We start from the raw sequence: 23,048 nt of genomic DNA on the forward strand, positions 1-23,048 counted from the left end.
CCTACGCCTACCGCCCGGCCTCCTCCGCGGCCGCCGCGGAGGCGGCGGCGGCGGCGGCGGCGGCGGCGGCGTCCGGCGCTGGCGCGGAGGCGGCCGCCACGGCGCCGCCTCCCCCCGCGGCCCGCAAGGGGTGGATCAGGGGCCTGCTCAAGTTCGGCGTCTTCACAACCCTCGTCGGAGCCATCGGCGGCGCCGGCTACGCCACCCACGGTGCGACCCCGCCGCCCCGATCTCTGCTCGGGCGCTTCCTCCCCGTTTGGGGTTCCGCGCTTGCATCCGCGTTCTCACTTTTGTTTGACCTTGCCTTGTTTGTTTTTTCCTTCCCGTTTGCTTCAGCCTACTCGCTGTCCGAGGTTGACAAGAAGACCCTCGAGTTCAGGAAGGAGATGACCACCCCGATCCCCGTCCCGGAGGACGCTTCAGAATTCGAGGTAACAATTAACCAATGCCGCGCCGTCTTCCCATCATTGTCGTTGCTTCGTTGCTTGCTCGAGTAATTTCGCTAGGGGAGTTTAGTTTAAGGAGTACCTGATTGGCCTATTGGCAGCTCTGTTTATTGTAATAAACTTGTAATGCAACAAAGCATTGGCAGTAAGAGGTCCAAGGGAAAGCCTCTCTAGCGATACAGAAACATGCAACATATTGTTAAACTATCACTATGTTCTGTCACAAGGTCTATGATCTCCAAAATCATCAATATACTTATGTGTGATACAGAAACAAATGGAGATTGTGGGAATAAACTGCAGCTAGCAGCCTTGTTGTCTGTCAAACTCAACTATGTCTAATACTAGAGTGTCTGTGCTTTGTTTGTGCAGAAATTTCGGGCTAGGGCTTACGAAACAGCTATGAAAGGTACAAGCCATGGCATCTTCCTTCTTTTATTATTGTTATTATTATACTTGCCTTCTTTTCTTCTACTACCTGAAATATTTTTTCCTTTTGGACGGCAAAATTGCCATATTACAGCTTCTACTCTCTTGCTGTTTGTTTTCTAACTCCTCCCACTTCTTTCCTCACTTGATGCTTTTGTACATGTTCCAAACACTTGATTGAACAGTGATCTGACGAACATTATACTAAGTAATAAATCAAAAGAATTGTCCTCAGTGAATGCAATGAAGATTGGAATTAAATACAGTTATGCCGCTACTCCCTCTGTTTCACAATAGATGCTGTTCTAGCTTACACATTTTCTTCCTAAATACAGTACGTTCTACGATTACGAGGCAATTCTTGCCATCCTTTCCTTTGCATACCCCAAAAAGTTATTATTCACAAGGTTCACTACTACTATGACTAGAGTAGCACCCACCCATCCAGTAGTGATAAGTGAGGTAACTAAGGAGGGGAATGTGGTATTTCGGATACATGCCATGCAGCCTTGGTGGGACGGGGTTGTAAAATCTTAGAATGACATGTTTGTGCAACGGATGGAGTACTTATTGAATACATACCATATAGTCAAAATTATTCCTTGAGCTCCAGTATACATTTTTTGTTTGGTACCTTGTTAATACTTCAGATACATGCCATGCAGCCTTGGTGGGATGGGACTGTAAAATCTTATAATGGCATGTTTGTGCAGCGGATGGAGTACTTCTGAATACATAAATATAGTCAAAATTGTTCCCTGAGCTCCAGTATACCTTTTTGTTTGGCACCTTGTTAATACTTAATACTAGTCCTGTACATTTTGCTACTGCAGTTCCTGTTGCAGCGATAGAGCTTTACCTGGAAATTAGGGCCAGAATTGAAGATCATGTTGTGGTTAGTTACGAATTATAATATTTCCATTTTTATCTAACAGTTGTATTTCTTGTAAATGTTAATAATCACACCAAATATTTGTTTGACAGGGCTTTACTGAACCCGCATCAGACAAACTGTTACCAGATTTACATCCGGACGACCAGAATATCTTCACCCTAGTTGTTGATCTGACTGACACTCTTGTATACAATGATTGGCAGGTAGAGTGAATGAAATATTTAGTCCTGTTTTGATTGTTGATTTTTTCCAGTACTATAACCCAATCTTAGGATTTGATGGGAATGTGGTACTATGATACATGGACTGATATTTACGTTATAAAAAAAAGACTTCAAGTCAATGTGAGTGGCAATGTGCAGCTTGTTTTCCATGCTGTCAGATAATGTGCTAACAAGTGCAGCACAATATATAACTTAAATGAAACCATCTCTAACTGAAGGAAAACTAATTTTATTTTCATCTCTTATTTTCCTAAATATTTATGCACAACTATATAAATAGGATTCCTATCTCTTCATTTGATTGGAACAGACTAGTCCCTGTTGTGCTACAGTACGCGTGAACAGTAGGTCTTCCCATAATTTGGGCTAGGGGCTTGGTACATTCCCATGACAGTTTACCCAAACGAAGCAGATATTTGTGCCTAGGCATGTAACATGCTCATGAATTTTCCATTGCCACATCCAGGGCTCGTTTGCTTGGTTGTGTCTAGGCATGTAACATGCTCATGAGATTTCCATTGCCTTACGATAACATAGCAGGATGAGGGTTGAACTCAACTCATCTTACCTATGTTGCTATTAGTTCCATTGCATGGGATAATTCATAAATTGTCTTTCATTTTTTATCCTCTTTTTATTTTCCTATTTGTGCAATTCAGGAATATCAATGTAATGTTTTCTCTCTGTGTAAAGCGTGAGAGAGGTTGGAAGACATTCAAGAGACCAGGAGTTGAAGCTTTTCTGCAACATATGGCAACCATGTATGAAGTTGTTGTATATTCTGATCAACTGCAAATGGTAAGTTGTTTTTAACTCATCCTTCAGGTAGACTGTTATGTTAATACCCTAATGTCTACATGTTTCACTTGTAGTATGTGGACCCTGTGGTTGAAAGGTTGGACTCAACGGGTCAGATACGCAAATTATCAAGGCCTGCAACTAAGTACCAAGATGGTAAACATTATCGGGTACGAAGACTGCCTGGCTTTACTATTTGAGCAATAAGCACACTCCATAAAGATAAAACATTGTCAGTAATAGTGAATCATCCATTTTGCTGTTTTATACTAATAATCTCCTTTCAATCATTCATGGTATGTGCTCCTAAATAAGTATGTGAGCCTATACCCAAGGATGCATGTAAATCAATATGGACACTAATACAGTATTATAGTATTCTTTCTATTGTAAATTAAGATCGATGCTTGTATTGTTGGGAATTTCAAGAGAAGTGAACCATTCAATTGTGTATTTATCTGTTTATTTGTTTATTGGGTCCATTATCTGATATGTGAGCCATCACCAAGCCTTCCGTTTTGTTACTGTATGACATTTCTCCTTTTAATATTTTTTGTCATGCTTTACCAGGATTTGTCAAAGTTGAACAGAAATCCTGCGCAAGTTCTTTACGTCAGCGCACATGCTCTTGAATCTTGCCTGCAACCTGAAAATTGTGTTACAGTCAAACCCTGGAAACTTGAAAATGATGACACTGAGTTGCTGGATCTGATTCCATTTCTTGAGTGTAAGTGTCCCAACCGTCTCCTGTATCCCTAAAAAAACATCTCCTGTATTACGGCATTACCATGTGGTTCTTGGTATCTTCGTTGTTGTCTTCTGAGTCTGTGACCTCAAAGTGCTTAAGTGTTAATAATGCCAACTTTTATATTACAGATCTTGCCATAGCAAGGCCTTCTGATATTCGGGCAGTGCTTGCTTCCTATCAAGGTCATGATGTTGCTAAAGAGTTCCGAAAGCGTAGCAAAGAACTGGAGAGGTAAGCACATGGTTACATTCTATTACAAGATGCCTGTCATTTAGAATATTTTTGGTTTGTCGTCTTTACATTGACGAGTGAAACTCTCTTTGTGTGGCATTTGTTGTTGACTGTCATGGTTGCATTCTACTGAAGGATCCCGTTATTTAGACTATTTTAGGTTTGCCGTCTTTACATTGACGAGTGAAACTCTCTTTGTGTGGCATTTGTTGTGGATTTCATGGTTGCATTCTACTGCAGGATGCCTGCCATTTAGGTTTTGCTGTCTTTACATTATTATATGAACGTGATATATTGTTATAGATGTCATCAGTGTAACTACACGAGTGGACCTCTCTTTTGCGTGGCATTTGTTGTGGACTGTCATGGCGGTTGTGTATGTTGTTTAGTTGGACGCCTTATGCATAAGTTGATCTGAATTTCGAAGTACAGATTTTCTAGGTGTTGAGCTGGACTCGGCAATTATGTAGTAATAACACCCTCTGTTCCTAAATGTAAGACGTATATTTACAAACAGAGGTAGTAGAATCTGGGGAGCTACCTTTGGTACTAGAGTCCCTTACTAAGGCATCATGCTTCTTTGAGAACTACACCAATCTCAGTAATGCAAAATTAGGACATTGACCTTGAGTGTATCAGATTTCAAGCTTACAATGCCTGTCTGGATTTTTGAAAATCGGCTTATCTAGGATCAGCTATTTGTTTGTTACACAAACCTGTTTTTTTTTCCTTCTGTGAATTGAATGGCCATTACTTCACCATCTTACAGGCACAAGCAAGCGAAGCAACGTAAGAGCATATGGCGGCGGTGATGGATCTGATCTGCTGCAAGGGCAAAGCTCCAAATTGACCTAATCCTAGCTGCGTGTGTTTTTTGTTGGAAGGAGAGCATATTGAGACTCCTGTGCAATTGCGTTTCTAGTCAGATGGCTTGGTAGTTTGGGCAGTTTAGGTTGCCTAACATTACGACTGATATCAGCGCTCATCCCATTTTCTTGTAAGGATCTCCATTTCTTGGGCATCTCATTCCCATGTGAAGAATAGGGCTATATGTATAGCACACGGTCTCTGTTAAGAGTTTGAGACCACGCCACCAAGTTTGCCTTATGCTTAGTTGCCAAAACATGCGTTGAGATGAGGCGTTTTTCTTAATGGTCCGTGGTCATTGCATTCTCTGAGCCATAGAGATGACTACGCATCGTGCGCACATTGTCAACTTGATGAGAAATAATATAACAGTGGTTTGCGACTGTGAATCGTCTCAACTGCACCAAATTCACTCTTCGACCTCAGTAGCAATTGCTGTAACATGGATTAGTGGCAGCTCGTTTTAATATGCATACACAGCTTGCATACACATTCTGAAGACAATTTTTTTCGTTAAACGGGTACTCACTCCTTGCCAAAATCTTAGGTGTTCTGCGGTCCTTCTATAATTGCCTTTCTTTGTGGATATGCAATGTTTCTGTACACTTGATGATGTCCATATACGGTAAGACCTCAGTAACCAGACTGTTTTTCTCATAATCCTATAAATTGATTTTAAAACGCCCTCCCTTTCATAATCCGTGTCTTGCATGAATCTCCTGTTTCCAAACAAAGTGCAAAATTTAGGCAGAAGTCGTTTAAAGAGCCAACTTCGTAAATTCACATGTACACATTTTTATGCATGATTTACATATTCAATTCTCCATCTTGTCAATTTCCAAATTTCCAAGGAGGTTCTTAGGGCTTTTTGACTTGCGGGGTGAAAAAAGGATACACTTAAAGGATTCCACTATCATCCAACTTGAATCGTGTAGGCCTAATTGACACGCAATAGAACCATATGAATTTTTTTTCAAGAGGCATGAGTAAATGAAAAAAAAAACTTTGCGACGTGCCGGACTACAGAGAGAATGGAGCTCATGATGACAGTATGGCGCTGCTGGCACGTCCGCAACAAGATAACACATCATAAGCAGCCGCCCCAGTCAAAGCATCCAAGAGGTATCTTCTAAGCTAAGTGAATTAATTGGTGCGCAGAACAACCTAGGTGCTGATCCAGTTAAAGGAAAGCAAGTTTGGGTGTGGTGACACCCACCAAGCCATTACCGCATGCTCAGCCCATCAAGGGCGCCCCATCCAGGTGGTCTCCTCAGGCTGAAGGATGGACAAAACGGAAATGTTGATGGATCGTTCCGCGCCACCTCGGGAGCTGCGGGGGCGGGCATGATTCTGTGCGGCTCCACAACGACATCATTTTCTCATCCTGTTGAGAGTTGCATACATGTGTAGAACCATTGGAGGCTGAGCTCTCAACTTGCATGGAGGGCATCAACCTCGCCTTGCAATGAACGAAGATGCTGATAGAATTGAAGAAGGACTGCCTTGTCGCTTTTAACATGATCAATGGTCCGAACAGGGACCGGTATTGCTATGCCATGTTGGTTGATCAAATCCAATGGCTTTCGAGGGAAGGGAGAATGTCCAAGCTATCTCATGTTCGTAGGGAACAGAATGGTGTAAGCCATTATTTGGCCTCCTTTGGCCGGACATAAGGTCACACTGTGATGTGGCTGGGTTCGGGAGCAGAGGATGTCCCTGATATTTTTAAGAATGACTTATGTCCTGATTGATGAAATAAATTCCCTTTCACACGCATTTAAAAAAATAAGAATACCCTAATAAATCGAACCCAAGAGATGCCATTGGAAGGGAAAGAAAATTAAACAACACGCATATAAGTTTTTCAACAGTTAAAATCGTTGAAAAATTATATATTTTTCAATAAAGCAGGCCCTTCACAGAAAAAAAAATAGCGTCGCAAAAAAAAAGGAAAAGACCCAGTCTTTTTTTTTTCTCGTTTGAGCATGGCCCCTTTTCTCCGCAGAGAAAAAAGGCCTGGCCCACATCAAGGAATCGACCGAAAGGCCACAGACAAACACAGGCTTGAAGCTCGCAGCACGGATAGCGCTCTCCGGCCTCCGCCCAAATCGCCGCCGCCCCGGCTCCGGCCGCCCCCCTGCTCCCGCGCGCGCCATGACGGCGAATCAGCCGGCGGGCGAGGCCCTCGCGACCCACATCTCCGGCATGTCCCGCCCGGAGATGTACGACCTCATGTCCCAGATGAAGGTGCGCCCCCCAATCCCCAAACCCTACGAGCCTGATTCCTCCCCTCCCGGCCTCCTCACCGTTTCGCCTCGTCCCGCAGGCCATGCTCGACCACGACCAGGAGAGGGTGCGCCGAATGCTCGTCGAGAACCCCGACGTCACCCGCGCGCTCTTCCGGGTGAGTCCTCTCGCGGCCTGCGCTGCTAGGGTTTGTGGGTTTCCTGGTACAGATTCCGTGTTTCTATGCAGGAAAGGGTAGGATAAAACTCCATACCTGTCACAAATGGTAGTCGCTGAACATCTGGTGTACATTGCTGGCTACCCCAGTTAAACCTGGTTCATGTTTGCATAGGGAGTGGAATCGAGGGTCATTTATGTTGTAAAAAACATTATAGGTTGCTTTTTACATGATTTAGATGGAAAATCCATTCATAAGAACGTGGTGTATAGTCGTGTTAATGTTGATAGTGTCACCACAGGGCGTTCACACCTGTTGTTTCTATATGGAAAGAAAGTGGACGGCGAAGAAGAATGTGTGTCACACACTTATATAGAAGACTAAAACCGAATCCACTACTTGTTCTACGCCTGTTTCCCAATGGTTTATTCAATTGTTATAAGCATTCTAATACACATCATTAATGTTTTTGCTTTTGTTCTCCTGACAAACTTGCCTTGTTATCATGCAGTCAATATAGGGTGTGGTGTCTACGTACATATGTGAACTTTCAAGTTTCAGCTTGATTATTTTGCTCACAATGATTGAATCTGTTATATGCATTTGTGCTGGATGCATTTCTCATATAGTATTTTTTTCTCCTTGCAGGCCCAAGTGGTTCTCGGAATGGTCAAAACACCTAAAGCTGTATGTAACATAAGTTCTTTGACGTTTAATATTTGGATTATTAATGTTGAAATTGAATATTTTTGTCATCAAATGCTTGTTGTTCCACAGGCACAATCTTCCGACACGCACCAGCCAACAGTTGCTCAGACAACTCCTCCTGCATCAGTTAAAGCTACAGTACAAGATCATGTTAACTTGCCCCAGCCTCCCTTGCCTACCAATCAACAGAATTTGCAACCTTCTGGCCAATTTCCTTCGGGCACTTCTAATGTGACACCATCTTTGGACCTTCCACCTATGCCAGCGAATCCACCACAATCAGCACAATCAAAAGGATACCCTATCCATCAGATGCATTCTGCATCAGCACCGCAGTCATCTCAGTATCCAAATGTTACCATGCCTCCTCATGCTCCTCCACAGTATTCAAATGTTCCATCTCATATGCCAACAGTGAACAGTCAACCACAGCAACCATTGCAAAATCCTGGAATGTTTAACCAGCAATTACAGCCACCCCTGCCCCAGTTGCCTAGGCCACCTTCCATGCAGGCATATACACATCAGATGCATCAGCAAATACCCAGTACATATGGTCAGCACATGTTGCAACAACCAATGTTTCATGTAAGGTTCTATAGTCTATACTAAATTTATGTGGTTCTGATAACTATATACTCTTTTGCAAACTGACCATGATATTTGGAATTTCTCAGCCAGGTGGGAATCCACAAAATTCTTTCTTTACAGGTCAACAACAGCAGCAATTACCCAACCAGCCACCACCATTGCCGAATCAGCCACCACCACAGCTATACCAGGTGTGATATCTCATCTTCTGGAAGATATGATTAGTTTGATTATCCTGTCTTAAAGTCGACCTTTTCCTTGTGTAAAGAAAAATGCAAGTATATTCCTGAATGTTTCTGCCTTTCCGCAGCATTTGCTGTGCAAAATCAGCTTTAGGATGTATGAAATGATGGGGTATTGTTGATCTGCTATTATCTCAGGAGTTTTAGGTCTCGAAGAACCATGCATGCAATGAGTAATTGTTAACTAACCTCTTGCTATCATAGTGTAGTAGTCCTGACTGCTGTTATAAAGTATCTGTATCATATGACATATTATCAGCATTATAAAGTAACACGTGAATTGACTCTTATTATCTATAATCCAATAGACTAATATTTCACACATGTTGGCCTACATAACAGTTCACATTGCCTTCTACATGTTTTACTTGGCTAGGTTCTACAGTTCTTTTCCTTGTTCTGATTGACACTTGACATTATAAAAAAAAATCAGTGCACATGCAGTTCAAACGTTACTATTTTTTCTTGCTGCTGTGCTCCAAATTCTTTACCACTATGTCATTATTTATTCCTCCTTTCAATATTTGATACTGCTCACAGGGTTCTTGCTTGGACAGTTGAACCAAACGCCAAATATAGCATGCTTAAAACGTTTATGTTTTCTCAGCAAGGACCACATATCCTAGTTATTCTTGTTTGGACATCACAAAAATTGAGGGCTCATATATAATATCTAATCCATGGACAGTTTTAAGCATCTCTTCAGCATTTTTTCGCGCATAAACTCCTCTGAAAGCTGGTCATTCCGTATTCTCTTACAAAGATTGAATAGGAAACCCTTAACAAGCCAGTTTCAGGTTTAATTCATGTCTTGGTTTTTGTTGATTTATGGATTGCCAGCTTATTGCTGACTTTTTGGACATCAAGGACACCTGAAATTTAGTATAAGGATATCAAGCACAACCTATTTTTAGTCTATGCAAACCACACATCACTTCTTAAATAGATTATTGTTGTTTGCCAGATTCTAACAGTCCCACCTTATCTGTGATGTGTGGATCATGGACTCAAAAATCAACAGTTAACTCTTGTAATTTGTCTGTTTAACAGGCTAATTCACATGTGAGCTCGCACTACAATTCCCAAAGTATGCAAGTCGATAGATCAGCTCCATGGGGGCGTGGCAACCAAGAAGCATCGTCGGCTGGCTCCCATTTCCCTGGCCAATTTCAAGGTCTACCTGGACAGATGACCCAAGGGATTGGCGGAATGCAGACAGGCCGCCCAGAAGCACCTGTAAGTGTCCCTGCTACTGCATTTTAGAACACAAGTGGTCATATGTGCTACGCTTTACCCCCTTTCCCTAAAAAATGAACCACTCACGTAGTTGTTATTCGAGCAGTTGACAGCCGACATGGAAAAGATGCTAGTACAGCAAGTCATGAGCATGTCGCCGGAGCAGATCAACGCGCTGCCCCCGGAGCAACGTCAGCAGGTGCTTCAGCTGCGAGACATGCTGCGTCAATGATGTACACGACGAGCAGCTGCCCGAGTAGAAGGATGACAGTTCGATAGAGCCGCGCAGATCGGATCAAGTGCTCCGTGATCGACTTACGTTGTCAAAGTGACATCTTCATTGTTCAAGCGGATTGACATCCCTGCTAGCCTGCCGCGTGCCTGGGAATGTGGTTGTAGAATGAACGCTTAGCCCATTTCGTTATTTATAGGCAGCTCTTTGGATATACATTCGGATTGACAAGTGAAGCGGCATGATGTGGTACTCCGCTGCTGCTGCCGCCAAGTTTTCTGCCGTGTTGTGATTGAATTCTGGTCCTTGTCTGATGACTGGTCTAGCTCTTGAGATGACTGATTGATATAATATGAGAGTGGTGGTAAACGTTCTTGTTTGTACTCCTTTTTTTATCGGATCTTTTCTCAATTTTGTCTTGTCTACGTGCGAAAATCTGTTGGCATGGACGAGCTCTTTTTTTTGCGGGTGAAACCGGGGCTCTTTATTCAACATCAAAACCTCCAGCATAATCTGCTGAGAGGCTAGTTACAAGAAAACTTGGTGTGGTATTAAGCCAACACTCTGTAACATCTAAAGTGCTTGCCTGTTTCGCACAGAGATGAGCAGGGATGTTGGCAGCTCTACCGACATGCTGAACTACAAAAGACTTAAACGAAGGAACATGCTCCCCGATTTCAGAAAAGATAGGCGCCACCACCGCACGAGAGGTGTGACGCGAGTTTCAGAGATTCACAATCTCCAAATTATCAGACTCCAGAACCACTTCCTCATAGCCCCGAAGGTGCGCAAAGATAACTCCATCGCGGATGGCAAAAGCTTCAGCTATGAGCGGGTCCGTGACCCCTGGGTATGGTTTACACCATGCTGCAAGAAGGGTTGAATTGGACCGAGAAACACCCCCTGTCCCTCCCCTCCTTGCATCCATTGCAACACTGCCATCAGTGTTAATTTTGATCCATCCCGACTCAGGCGGCCACCAGCCATGGCCGGGCAGAATTCTAACGTGATCTCGAGGCAGCTCAAGAACTTCAAGCGACTCCCGAACCCTCTTCAGAGACTGAATAGGGTTATAAGCATTCTTGTCGTGGGTGATATTGTTCCGAGAGGTCCAAATCGTCCACATAACAATCACCATTGTCGCTCTTTGTGACTCCGAGAACATCTGATCGCACAAGATATCTCTGGACCAGGTCAGAGGGTGCAACACCGGCCTTCTGATATTCAACCATTCGGGGGCTGCATCCCAAAACTGTCTGGCATGAGAGCAGTCAAGAAGGGCATGCATCATGTCCTCGTCCGTGTGAAGACATATTTTGCATGTACTAACCGTAGCAATATGGCGATGTTTAAGAGTAGCTTCTGCTGGTAGAATGCCATGTAGTACCCTCCACCAGAAGACTCTGACTCTTGGGATAACTTTGAGCTTCCACAATCGAGACCACAACTGTTTGTCTGTCAATGAAGAATCGGTAATCGTCCCCTCCTCTAGAGCAGTCCGCTCGTTTCGAGTCATTAAGGCACGATACGATGATCTTACAGTGTAGCATCCCGATTTTTCAAAAGCCCAAGCCAACGAATCATCACCCCCTCCTTGCCTCAGCGGAATGTTGAGGATGGCATCCGCATCTGGGGGTATGAAGTTTTGTCGAACCACATCTTACTTCCATGACCAGCTGATGTGATCGATAAGGTCCGCCACCACATTCAGCTGATCATTGCCAATGCTGCAGACCGGCGTCATTGATAGTGTACCAGGAATCCATTTGTCATGCCAAACAGAGACCGTTGAGCCGTCGCCTACCCGCTTTAGAAGACCGATCCGCAGGGCATCCCTCCCAGCAATTATAGCACGGCAGGTTGCAGAGGAGAAGCGAGGAGCTGTGGCTTGCATAAAATCACTTGTGGGATAATATCTTCCCTTAAGAACTCGCGCGCACAGAGATTCTGGAGTTGTCATCAGACGCCAACCGTGTTTTTCGAGGAGAGCTGTATTGAACAGCTCAAGATCCCTGAACCCCATTCCTTCCCGCGCTTTTGGTTTTGATAGAGAGTCCCATGCCTTCCAGTGCATAGATCGACGGTCAAGGGAACTACTCCACCAATATTTTGCCAAACAAGAGGCCAGACTTTTACAAACCTTCTTTGTTAGCTTGAAGCAACTCATGCTAAACATGGGGATGGCTTGGGCAATTGCCTTGATTCACACTTCCCGTCCAGCACAAGAAATCATCCGTTCCGATCCTCCTTGGAGCTTGTTACGAATCCTCTCCCCAATATGATCGGAAGTGCCACTTGTGATCCTGCCAACTGCTGTGGGCAGACCAAGCGCTCACTGAAAGCTTCGACTAAAATATTCAGAGTGTTTCAATAGCAGCTTGTCCGGAGCAGCAGTATTTGGGCTGAAATATATCGAGCTCTTCTCCTTATTAACTGCCTGGCCCGAGCCTTCTTCGTAGATTCTCAAAATCTCATTTAATTTTTGGGCACTTTGCACCTTAGCTTGCATGAAAATTAGACTATCATCCGCAAAGAGAAGATGATTGATCCAGGGTGAGCGATAACTTACCCTTATGCCTTTATCTGCCTCTTCTCCTCCGAAACGATTCAGCAGTGATGTAAGCCCTTCCGCACACAACAAGAAGAGGTACGGAGACATTGGGCATCCCTGCCGTAGGCCCCTTGATGGAGAAAAAAATGGAAGGAGCTCGCCATTGACCCGAATTGAGAATCTGACCGTGGACACACATTTCATGACAAGGCGAACAAAATCCACACCAAATCCAAGTTTGAGCATGATAGCTTGCAAATAATGCCATTCGACACGGTCATAGGCCTTCATCATGTCTAACTTGATCGCACACACTGAGTTGCCCCCTTTTTTCCTTCTCCTCATTGCATGCACACTCTCATGTGCAATAAGAACGTTATCAGTTATCAGACGGCCGGGGACAAAAGCACTTTGTTCGGCACCCACAATATCATCTAGACACTCACGGACATGGTTAGCAATTGCCTTGGCAGCAATCTTATACAGAACCAGACATAGCGATATAGGTCAATATTGGGAGATTTTTTGGGGAAAATGTACCTTCGGAATAAGAGTGATGGATGTGTCATTCAATCCTGTTGGCAAATCCCCCCCATTCAAGAAATCAAGCACTGCTGGAACAATATCATCCTTGAGTAACTTCCAGTGGCGCTGAAAAAACTCTGCTGTAAATCCATCCACCCCCGGGGCCTTCGACGGTGCCATTTGAAAGAGAGCTCTACGAACCTCCTCTTCCGTGTATGGTTTTTCAAGTTCATCATTCATCAATGGCGTAACCCGAGGGGGAAAAACATCCAGAAGCTCTTGCATCTGGTTGTAGCCTTGCGAGGTATATAATTGTTCATAAAAGGCCTGAACTTCCTCGCGGTCTTCTTCCAGCGTATTACACACTGAACCATCAGCCCGAACTAGCTTCCCTATCTTGTTCATTCGTCGACGCTGAGCTGCCTGAGCATGGAAGTAGCCCGTATTCTGGTCACCTTCCCGTAACCACAGAACTCTTGATCTCTGTCGGAGCCATATTTCTTCCTGGTGTAGCGCCAGTTTCAGCTTCTTTGCAACTGCTTTCTCTTCTTCTGTTGGCCCCCTCCTAGAAGATTGACCATGCAGACGGGTCAGCTGCTCGCGCAGCTTTTTTATCTTGCATGCCAAACATCCGAACTCTCTCGCCCCCCAAGCAGCAAGTCTGCCTTGCAGCGACCGAAGAGCTTGAGCTATACCTTGTAATCCCGCTCGGCCTGAACCCTTTTGCCAAGAGTCAAGGATCAGTTTATCATAGTCCACATGTGTTTGCCACATATCTTCATATCTGAAGGGTTTAGGGCCTCTGGGTGCAGCCGAAAAAAGGTTATCTCGCAGATCCGCGAGAACAAAACAGTGATCAGATTCCGTTGTGACAATGTGTCTGATCCTCACATTCGAAAACATCTGCATAAACGCAGAGTTGCCGAAGGCTCTATCAAGCCGGGCTCGCACGTTGGAGCGACCCGGCTGCATGTTATCCCATGTGTACTCCGTCCCTGACCAACCTAAATCAGTGAGAGCACACTCATCAGTAGCTTCCCGGAACGCCCGCATCTGCCATTCCGGTCGGGGTGTTCTAGAGAAGTGCTCTGAGCCAACAAGGGTCTCATTAAAGTCTCCGATGCACATCCATGCTTCATGTTGGATGGCAAAAAGTGTTCTCATGAATCTCCAGCTGTGTCGACGGTCTTCCACACGCGGAGCTCCATAGAATCCCGTCACTCTCCATTGCTTTGTGACATCAAACTTCTTCCTCACCATTACATCGATATGGGCGGTGCTATAATTTTTCAGTTCCACTTCCACATTTGAGGTCCAAAACATACCAACGCCTCCGCTCAGACCTGTACTGCTAACAACAAAGCAGCCCGAGAATCCTAGCAGATTCTGTAATCTTTCCACTCGAGTTGTTGAAATTTTCGTCTCCATAACGAACAGGAGATCGGGCCCTTCTTGCTTCACAATGTTGCGAAGCTCTCGAACTGCCCCGGGGTTCCCAAGCCCCCGGCAGTTCCAGCTCAAGCAACTCATTGGCCCCGGCGGGGCTGATTCGCAGCCACCGCCGAACTATCCGAGTTTTCTGAATTTGTGGGGGTGGGTTTCTTCTTCTTAGAGGAGGGTTCTGTCTCCTGGTCAGCTTTCTCTCCCACAAGTTTATTAACTCCTGCTATGAACACCACCATTGCATTGACGTCCACTGTCACATCCCTAGTCTGATATGACCTAGGCTAGCTAGCTATTTGTGCATCATATTTAAAATTTCATTTAAATTTGAAATGAGGATTGGTGGAACCCTCAGAATCATTTTTGAAAATGACCCAAATAAAAATTTCTCCAAAAGGGTCCAAGAAAATGCTCATGATGCCCTCTAAAAATATTGGACAGAGATAAAAATCAAAACAATATTTTTAGGAGCTCATGGACATTTATTTTGGCCATTTGGATTAATTCGATAAATATTTGCATTGGAAATATATTTCTATATATATGAAATATGGTCCAAAAATTATGCCAATTATAAAAGAGCTCTGGAATAATATATCTAGCTCCTGCAAAAATTGGCATAATAAAATTAAATGATTTAATATATTTATTAAATCAAAACCAATGTCAGAAAAATTAGAAAACAAAATTTAAAAAAAATGCCTACCTGTGCTCACCTGAGGCCTGGCACTGTGCGGCCCAGCTGGCCGGCCCAGCCGACTGGCTAGCGCCAGTCGTCCTCCACCTCCCGCCAGGAGGCCAGAGACGTGTGGCCGGCGCGTGCGCACCGCCGTGCCGCCACGGCACCTGCCTGCCTGTCCTCCCCCTCGACGCCTGGACGTCCGGAACGTCGCCACGCGCTGCCCCGCACCGCTCTCACTCCCTCTCCCTCGCCCTCCTCCTCTCCCCCTGCTCTCTCTCCCTCTCACCCGAAGCACTGCCGCCGCCGCAGCTCGCCACCGACGCGCTCCCCGCCGTCCCCTCGCCCCTCCGTAGAGCCCCCGAGCTCCGCCGCGACCCCCTCTACCTCCTCATCGAGCCAAGCAAGACGGAGCATCCCGTGGAGCCATCACCGTCGCCATCCTCGCCTCCGGCCGCCGTGGGTACTCGCCGTCGATTCGGGAGCTTCCGGGCATCCCCGACCTCGCCCTCGCGCTCGCTGGATCCGCGGTGAGCTCCTCCACCGTTCCCCTCTCTTCTCCCTCCCGTTCCCGTACCGTAGCGCCGCTTCCCACCACGGCCGAAGCCCCTCGCCGCCGTCCATGTCGCCGCCGCCGTCTCGGCCCGCCTCCGCCCAAACCAAGCCTCCCATCGCGCTCCTGGTGCCACGAGGGTGCCGCCGAGCCCCTCAGGTGGCCTCCCCGTGCCCCGCAGCCCATTTCCGCTCGAAGCCGAGCTCCGGCCGCCGCCCCGAGCTCCGCTCCGGCAAGCTCCGCCGCCCCCGCAGCCTCCCGCATGAACCCCTAGACGCGCGCGAGTCTGGGCTTCGCGTGGGTGGTCTCCGCCGCCCGAATGGTCGCCGGAACGGCGATCCCGAGCCCCTCCGCCGCGTTTGCTGTCGCCGGCAGCTAAACGCCGGCGCATTAGCCCCGAGTTGACCGGGTTTGACCCCCCAGGGTAGCTGACCAGTGGGCCCGACCCCCCCCTAACCTTTTAATTAAATTAAATTAACGCCTGTTAACCCCCCTGTCACTGACGTGTGGGTCCCACACGTCAGATTTGACCTGTACAGCCGCGTTGACCGCTGATGTAATGATGACGTCATGCTGACGCAATATATAATTTCTGGAATTAAAATAATTCAGAAAATCCAGAAAATGATTTAAACTTCAAAAATTCATAACAATTCAACCGTAGCTCAGATTTAAATAATTTATATATGAAAAATTATCAGAAAAATGCAATCTTTCCATCTGTACTAGTTTCATGCATGAAAAACCAACTTATACATGCTGAATATGGGAAAACACATTATGGCATATATAAGAGACTTAATTTAGTAATGCATTTGAACCTTTGGTTCAAAAGGACTTCAAACCAAATGTTTATTAGTTGCATTAGCTCAACAGCATCACATCTACAGGCCATGTTCATGCATCATATTGTTGCATATGATTGTGTTTTGATTGCCGGCACCGTTCCTTCTCGATAGGTCCTGCTCCGGAGACGTTCCAGTGTACCTGTCTGTGAAGCAGTGCCTCCCTTGTTGATTTACCAGGCAAGCAAACCCCCTTGTTCATCTCGATAAAACCCTACTCTCTCGCTCCTGCTCTCAGTTATTGCATTAGGACAACAACGATTCATCTGCTACTTTGTGCTGCGGTAGTTGAACCCATTCCTCTGCATGACCTGTCATTGCCACAGTAAATAGTTGAAACCCACTAGCATGTGTAAGAGTTGATTGAAGCCACTGATGTGTTCCTACCATGCTATGCCTGCTATTGCTTAGAGTTGTGTCAGGTCTGATTCATTGGGAATGAATTGGAGTGTTACGATATGTTCTGATGCTGAGAGTGAAGTGTGTGAACACGATTTGGTAAAGGTGGCGGTGGGAGGCCGTGTAGGAGTACATGGTGGGTTGTCTCACTGGAACCGTCCTTAAGCACTGAGTTCTATGTATGTTGTCCAATGACTCGATACTACCACACATTGGGTTCCGGTAACTCGACCCCTCTCGACTTATTAACCAACTTGGTCTCTGTCCAGGAGTCGCAACTAGTTTCTGGTGTTTGTAGGTAGTGCTATTTTTCTACCAAGTGGCACCCGGCAGGGTGGGCTTGGGACAGACTAGGCACACGTGGCCTGGTGTACCGAGTGGCACCCGGATGGTGGGCTCGGGAACCCTGTACACATCGTTTGGGGCCGTGAGCGACACCCCGGCCGGATCTCCTTGCGGATGGAACCCGAATAGGCGATAAACCTGGACTAGAGTCTTGAGTGGTTAGTCAGGTCGTGGCCGACACCCTCGCCAGGCTTCCGCTTGAAGGTTGCCGAGATACATGACGTGTACATGGCGGTAAGTGGCGAGAGCGTGTGTGAAGAAGTACACCCCTGCAGGGTTAACATGATCTATTCGAATAGCCGGGTCCGCGGTTATGGACTTCTTGGATGCTTACATGGTACATAGACAACTTGAAGTGGATACTATAAAATGCTCAAGACAAGTGTGAGTGCTATGGATGGCCTTCTCGTAGGGAGACGGGGAGGAATCCATAGTAGTGTATTGTATGGTGATTAGTGGACTCGTGTACGTTGTTTCACCTCCAGAGTTTCTGGTAGTCGTAGAACAGGATAGCCACAGAGTCAAAGCTGGCTTGCTGCAACTAAACCCCACATTACCCTCTTGATACAAATGCATGTACGATAGGATCTGATGTAAGTCTTGCTGAGTACCTTTGTACTCATGTTGCTTTATTTACGTTTTTGCAGCGAAGACTTCGGTCTTGCTAGAGTTCTCATGGACTTCGACTAGTAGCTAGTACCTCAGCTACGATCTTGATCGGATGTTGTAGATAGTCAGGCTCTTCAGCCTTTTTCTTTTGTAGATGTCTGTACCCAGACATGTAATGCTTCCGCTTGTTGCTTGTATGCTCTGTATGATGGGTCTTGTGACCCCTGTTTGCAATTTATGCTATGACGGCTCTTCTGAGCCTTTATCTATATGAGTTGTTGAGTTATGCTGTGATGCCATGTTGTACAGCACATACTTGCATGTTATGCGTACGTGTAATGTGTATTGCTATGTGTGGGATCTGACTATCTAGTTGTTTATTCTTAGTAGCCTCCCTTACCGGGAAATGTCTCCTAGTGCTTCCACTGAGCCCTGGTAGCTTGCTACTGCTCCGGAACACTTAGGCAGGCCGGCATGTGTCCTTCTTCGATCCTGTGTCTGTCCCTTCGGGGAAATGTCACGCGATGAATACCGGAGTCCTGCTAGCCCGCTACAGCCCGGTTCACCGGAGTCCTGTTAGCCCAGTGCTACAGCCTGGATTCACTCGCTGATGACCGACACGTTCGATGCTGGGTCATGGATGCCTGTTCCTGTAAGTTAGTGCCACTTTGGGTTTACGACTAGCCATGTCAGCCCGGGCTCTTTATCATATGGATGCTAGCGACACCATCACATACGTGTGCCAAAATGCGCAAACGGTCCCGGGCAAAGGTAAGGCGACACCCGTGGGGATACCGTGCGTGAGGCCGCAAAGCGATATGAGGTGTTACATGCTAGATCGATGTGGCATCGAGTCGGGGTCCTGACAGCTGTTGGTATCAGAGCTTGACTGCCCGTAGGATTACCAAGCCAAACTGGTCGAAGTTGAGTCTAGAAATTCTTTAGTTATATAAGGGAATTGATTGTGGGATGGAACGTAAGGCTCTTTTTACTCCTTTACCTCTTGGCCTTCTGATCTGAGTCATCCTATCTTTCCGACGGGATTAAGGAACTAGGCTTCTCCTCCGTCTATCAGGATCACGTGTTACTACTCCGTAGTTCCATAGGATTGGTTGATCAGAGTCATACCCCAGTTTTGAGTACTTCCGGTGTAGTCTGGTTAATACTATCTCAGAACCTTGAGTGATGATGTTGAGTTGTTGTACTACCCCATTTTTAGTAGGATGTCTCATTCTGAGCATTTTACTGCCGTTATGCTGCCGGAATTTCCCTAGGAGTTCGAGTGATACTAATTCCTTGTCCTACATTCTACAGTCGATAATTGGTGCTGATTCCGTCCTTGGTTCGTCTCTCAGGATGTCATCAGCTAAGCGAAGTTTCGTCGCTCGTAGCCAGAACCATGGAGATGGTAGGAATGAGGATCCTCCTGACCAGCCTTCATTGACAGAGTTCATGCTAGAGATGGAGAGGAACAAGCGTGAGTCCAACCACTTGTTGGCACGTATCGAGGAGAACACCGCACATCAGTCCAACAAGTCTGTGACCATTCATGACTTCATTCGCTTGCACCCACCTACCTTTCATCATTCCATCGAGCCACTCGATGCAGATGACTGGCTCCGTAGCATCACCCATAAGCTGCGTTCCGCGAGCGTAGCTGAAGATGACAAGGTCACTTATGCCACATACCACCTGGAAGGTCCTGCTAGTCTTTGGTGGCAGAACTACGAGGCTATGCTTCCAGCTGGCCAGATTCCTACCTGGAAGGATTTCACTGAGGCTTTTCACGAGCATCACATTCCCCAGGCCCTCATTGATCGCAAGAGAGAAGAGTTCTGTAGTTTCACCCAGAGTAAGATGGCTGTTGATGCTTATAGCAGAGAGTTCGAGAACCTTGCCCGTTATGCCACAGAAGAAGTGTCCACGGATGCTAAGAAGCAGGCTAGGTTCCGGAAGGGTCTCAACCCCAAGTTGCGTCGTGATCTTCACCTGCATCATTGCGATACATTCCAAGCTCTTGTGAACAAGGCCATCAATGCAGAGACAGCTCAACTCACTTACGAGGAGTCTCGTAAGCACACCCGTGATTTGGGATCCTCCTCTGGCTCTAGTTCCCTGAAACGCCGGATTTGGGTTCCAAACTCCGCTCTTCCTTCCGGTTATACACCGAGGTCATCTCATGTGGTGCCTCCTCCAGCTCAGTCGTATGTTCCACCCAGGTCTACTGGTAGACCGCTTGTTAGTGCGGGTCCCCGTCCAACCTCAGGGACTTGCTTCACATGCGGGAAGCCAGGACACTATGCACGTGATTGCTCTCAAACTAGTTATGCTCCACCTCAGCCCGAGAAGACTGTTGGCTGTGTTAAGCCATCACGCAAGATGATCAGTGTCAAGTCAGCTCCCACTGAACGTGGACGTGTGCATCACGTCTTAGCTAAAGACGCTCATGATGATCCAGATGTCGTTCTTGGTACACTCCTTGTCAATTGTCACCCAGCATCAGTTCTATTCGATACTGGAGCATCTCACTCCTTCATTTCTGAAGGCTATGCTCGTTTGCACGACATGTCATTTTGTGATATGCCAACTCCGCTTGAAATCCAAACCCCAGGGTCTAGATGGCAGACCACCAGAATCAGCCATGGTAATGAAATCCTTGTTGATAGACTTGTATTCCTTGCATCACTTGTAGCCCTCAAGTCCTCAGATATTAACATCATCTTGGGTATGGACTGGATGACAGCTCATCATGCCAAGATTGATTGTTACACAAGATCTGTTCAGCTTACACACCCATCTGGCAAGTTAGTCACCGTCTCTACTAGAGTTGCAAAGCGTCAGCTCTATTCTCTTAATGCCAGCCCTCTTCCAGACCTTGAAGATATCCCGATAGTCCGTGACTTTCCGGATGTCTTTCCAGAGGAACTACCAGGTGTTCCACCTGACAGAGATGTAGAGTTCGTCATAGATCTTATCCCAGGAACAACTCCAATCTCCCGGAGATCTTACAAGATGGCACCCCTAGAACTAGCCGAGCTTAAGAAACAACTCGATGAGTCCTTGCAAAAGGGTTTCATCCGTCCTAGTTCTTCTCCTTGGGATTGCCCCGTCCTCTTTGTCAAGAAGAAAGACGGTACGGACCGGATGGTCGTTGATTATCGTCCCGTTAATTTGGTCATGATAAAGAACAAGTATCCGCTCCCCAGGATCAACGACCTGTATGATCAGCTCGCTGGATCCTCAGTCTTCTCCAAGATGGATTTAAGGTTAGGATACCACCAAATCAAGATCAGAAACGGGGACATTCCCAAGACAGCTTTTGTCACTCGTTATGGTCAGTATGAGTACACCGTCATGTCCTTCGGCCTAACCAACGCCCCAGCCACATTCTCCCGCCCGATGAACTCGATCTTCATGGAGTACTTAGATAACTTCGTCGTGGTTTACCTCGACGATATTCTTATCTACTCGAAGAATGAGGAAGAGCATGCCGAACATCTTAGACTTGTGTTAGAAAAGCTCAGAGAGCACCGTCTTTATGCCAAGTTCTCCAAGTGTGAATTTTGGTTGTCAGAAGTGACCTACCTAGGCCACGTAATCTCTGGTAAGGGCATTGCTGTCAATCCCGAGAGAGTTCAAGCCGTTCTCGATTGGACTCCACCTGAAACAATCAAACAAGTTAGGAGTTTCCTTGGCCTAGCCAGCTATTGTCGCCGCTTTGTTGAAAACTTCTCCAAAGTAGCCAAACCCCTCACGGAACTTCTCAAGAAAGATAAAAAGTTCGAGTGGTCCCCACAGTGTGAGTACAGTTTTCAGGAACTGAAAAGACGCCTGACTTCTGCTCCCATACTTGTGCCACCGGATTTCACTAAGGACTTTATTATCTACTGCGACGCCTCACGACAGGGACTAGGTTGCATTCTTATGCAGGATCGTCATGTGATTGCCTATGCATCCCGACAGTTGCATCCACATGAGGAGAATTATCCTACACATGATCTAGAGCTCGCAGCCGTAGTCTATGCACTCAAGACCTGGCGACATTACCTCCTTGGTAAACGTTCCGAGATCTACACCGATCACCAGAGTCTCAAGTATATCTTCACCCAACCGGATCTGAACCTTAGGCAAAGACGTTGGTTGGAGTTGATCACAGATTATGATCTAGGGATTACCTACACCCCAGGCAAAGCCAATGTCATGGCCGATGCTCTAAGCCGTAAATCCTATTGCAACAATCTCATGTTGCAGCAAGGCCAACCACTTCTCCATGAGGAATTCTGTAAGCTTAATCTTCACATTGCTCCTCACGGATTCCTTGCTACCTTGGTGGCGAAACCTACCCTTGTGGATCTTATCATAGAAGCCCAGAAGCATGATACAGGGATTACCCGGATCAAGAGAAACATTAAGAAGGGAGTTGGTGGATGTTTCTCTATGGATGATCGTGGTGTTGTTCTCTTTGAGAATCGCTTGGTGGTTCCCAAGAAGCAACATCTTCGTCAGTTGATTCTTAAGGAGGCGCATGAATCTCCTCTCACGATTCATCCCGGTAGTACTAAGATGTATCAGGACCTACGCCAGAGGTTCTGGTGGACTAGGATGAAGAGAGAAATCGCTGAGTTCATTGCTAAATGTGACGTTTGTCGTCGCGTTAAGGCAGAGCATCAAAGACCTGCTGGCACCCTTCAGCCTTTAGCTATTCCTGAATGGAAATGGGATAAAGTTGGTATGGACTTCATCACCGGCTTTCCCAGGACCAAGAGAGGGAATAACGCTATCTTCGTAGTCATTGATCGTCTCTCCAAAGTGGCTCACTTCCTTCCTGTTCGGGAAAATATCACTGCTAGTCAGCTTGCTGACCTATATATTTCTCGAATAGTGTCACTCCATGGTGTTCCACTAGAGATCAATTCGGACCGTGGCAGTCTTTTCACTTCTCATTTCTGGGAGAGTTTCCAAACTGCCATGGGAACCCATCTTTCCTTCAGTACCGCTTTCCACCCTCAGTCGAGTGGTCAGGTGGAACGGGTCAATCAAATTCTCGA

At 46.2% G+C, this 23,048-nt stretch overlaps 2 protein-coding genes across 2 annotated transcripts; both read left to right on the forward strand.

The window, feature by feature from the left end:
- Positions 1-14: 14 nt before the first annotated feature.
- On the forward strand, positions 15-4,864 carry LOC119350673 (mitochondrial import inner membrane translocase subunit TIM50-like; the record flags this gene model as incomplete). The annotated part of the gene is made up of 10 exons (XM_037618387.1): positions 15-210; positions 337-431; positions 819-855; positions 1,709-1,770; positions 1,860-1,973; positions 2,688-2,792; positions 2,867-2,962; positions 3,363-3,519; positions 3,669-3,771; positions 4,541-4,864. Coding segments are annotated over 10 exons (1,008 nt in total), but the record flags the coding sequence as incomplete, so codon positions are not given.
- Positions 4,865-6,683: 1,819 nt separating this feature from the next.
- Positions 6,684-10,434, forward strand: LOC119348978 (bromodomain-containing protein 4-like). Its single transcript, XM_037616988.1, has 7 exons — positions 6,684-6,885; positions 6,965-7,042; positions 7,691-7,729; positions 7,820-8,338; positions 8,428-8,532; positions 9,634-9,819; positions 9,926-10,434. The coding sequence occupies exons 1-7, from the start codon at positions 6,793-6,795 to the stop codon at positions 10,049-10,051; spliced, it is 1,146 nt and encodes a 381-aa protein (XP_037472885.1). The 5' UTR covers positions 6,684-6,792; the 3' UTR covers positions 10,052-10,434.
- The last annotated feature ends 12,614 nt before the right edge of the window (positions 10,435-23,048 follow it).

The sequence above is a fragment of the Triticum dicoccoides genome, chromosome 1B, assembly GCF_002162155.2.
Source record: "Triticum dicoccoides isolate Atlit2015 ecotype Zavitan chromosome 1B, WEW_v2.0, whole genome shotgun sequence".
Lineage (NCBI taxonomy): Eukaryota > Viridiplantae > Streptophyta > Magnoliopsida > Poales > Poaceae > Triticum > Triticum dicoccoides.

Coding starts and splice junctions, on each gene's coding strand:
- LOC119348978 (XM_037616988.1), top strand. CDS start 6,793: ATGACGGCGAATCAGCCGGCGGGCGAGGCCCTCGCGACCCACATCTCC. Junction 6,886..6,964: donor ACCTCATGTCCCAGATGAAG/GTGCGCCCCCCA, acceptor CTCGTCCCGCAG/GCCATGCTCGACCACGACCA. Junction 7,043..7,690: donor TCACCCGCGCGCTCTTCCGG/GTGAGTCCTCTC, acceptor TTCTCCTTGCAG/GCCCAAGTGGTTCTCGGAAT.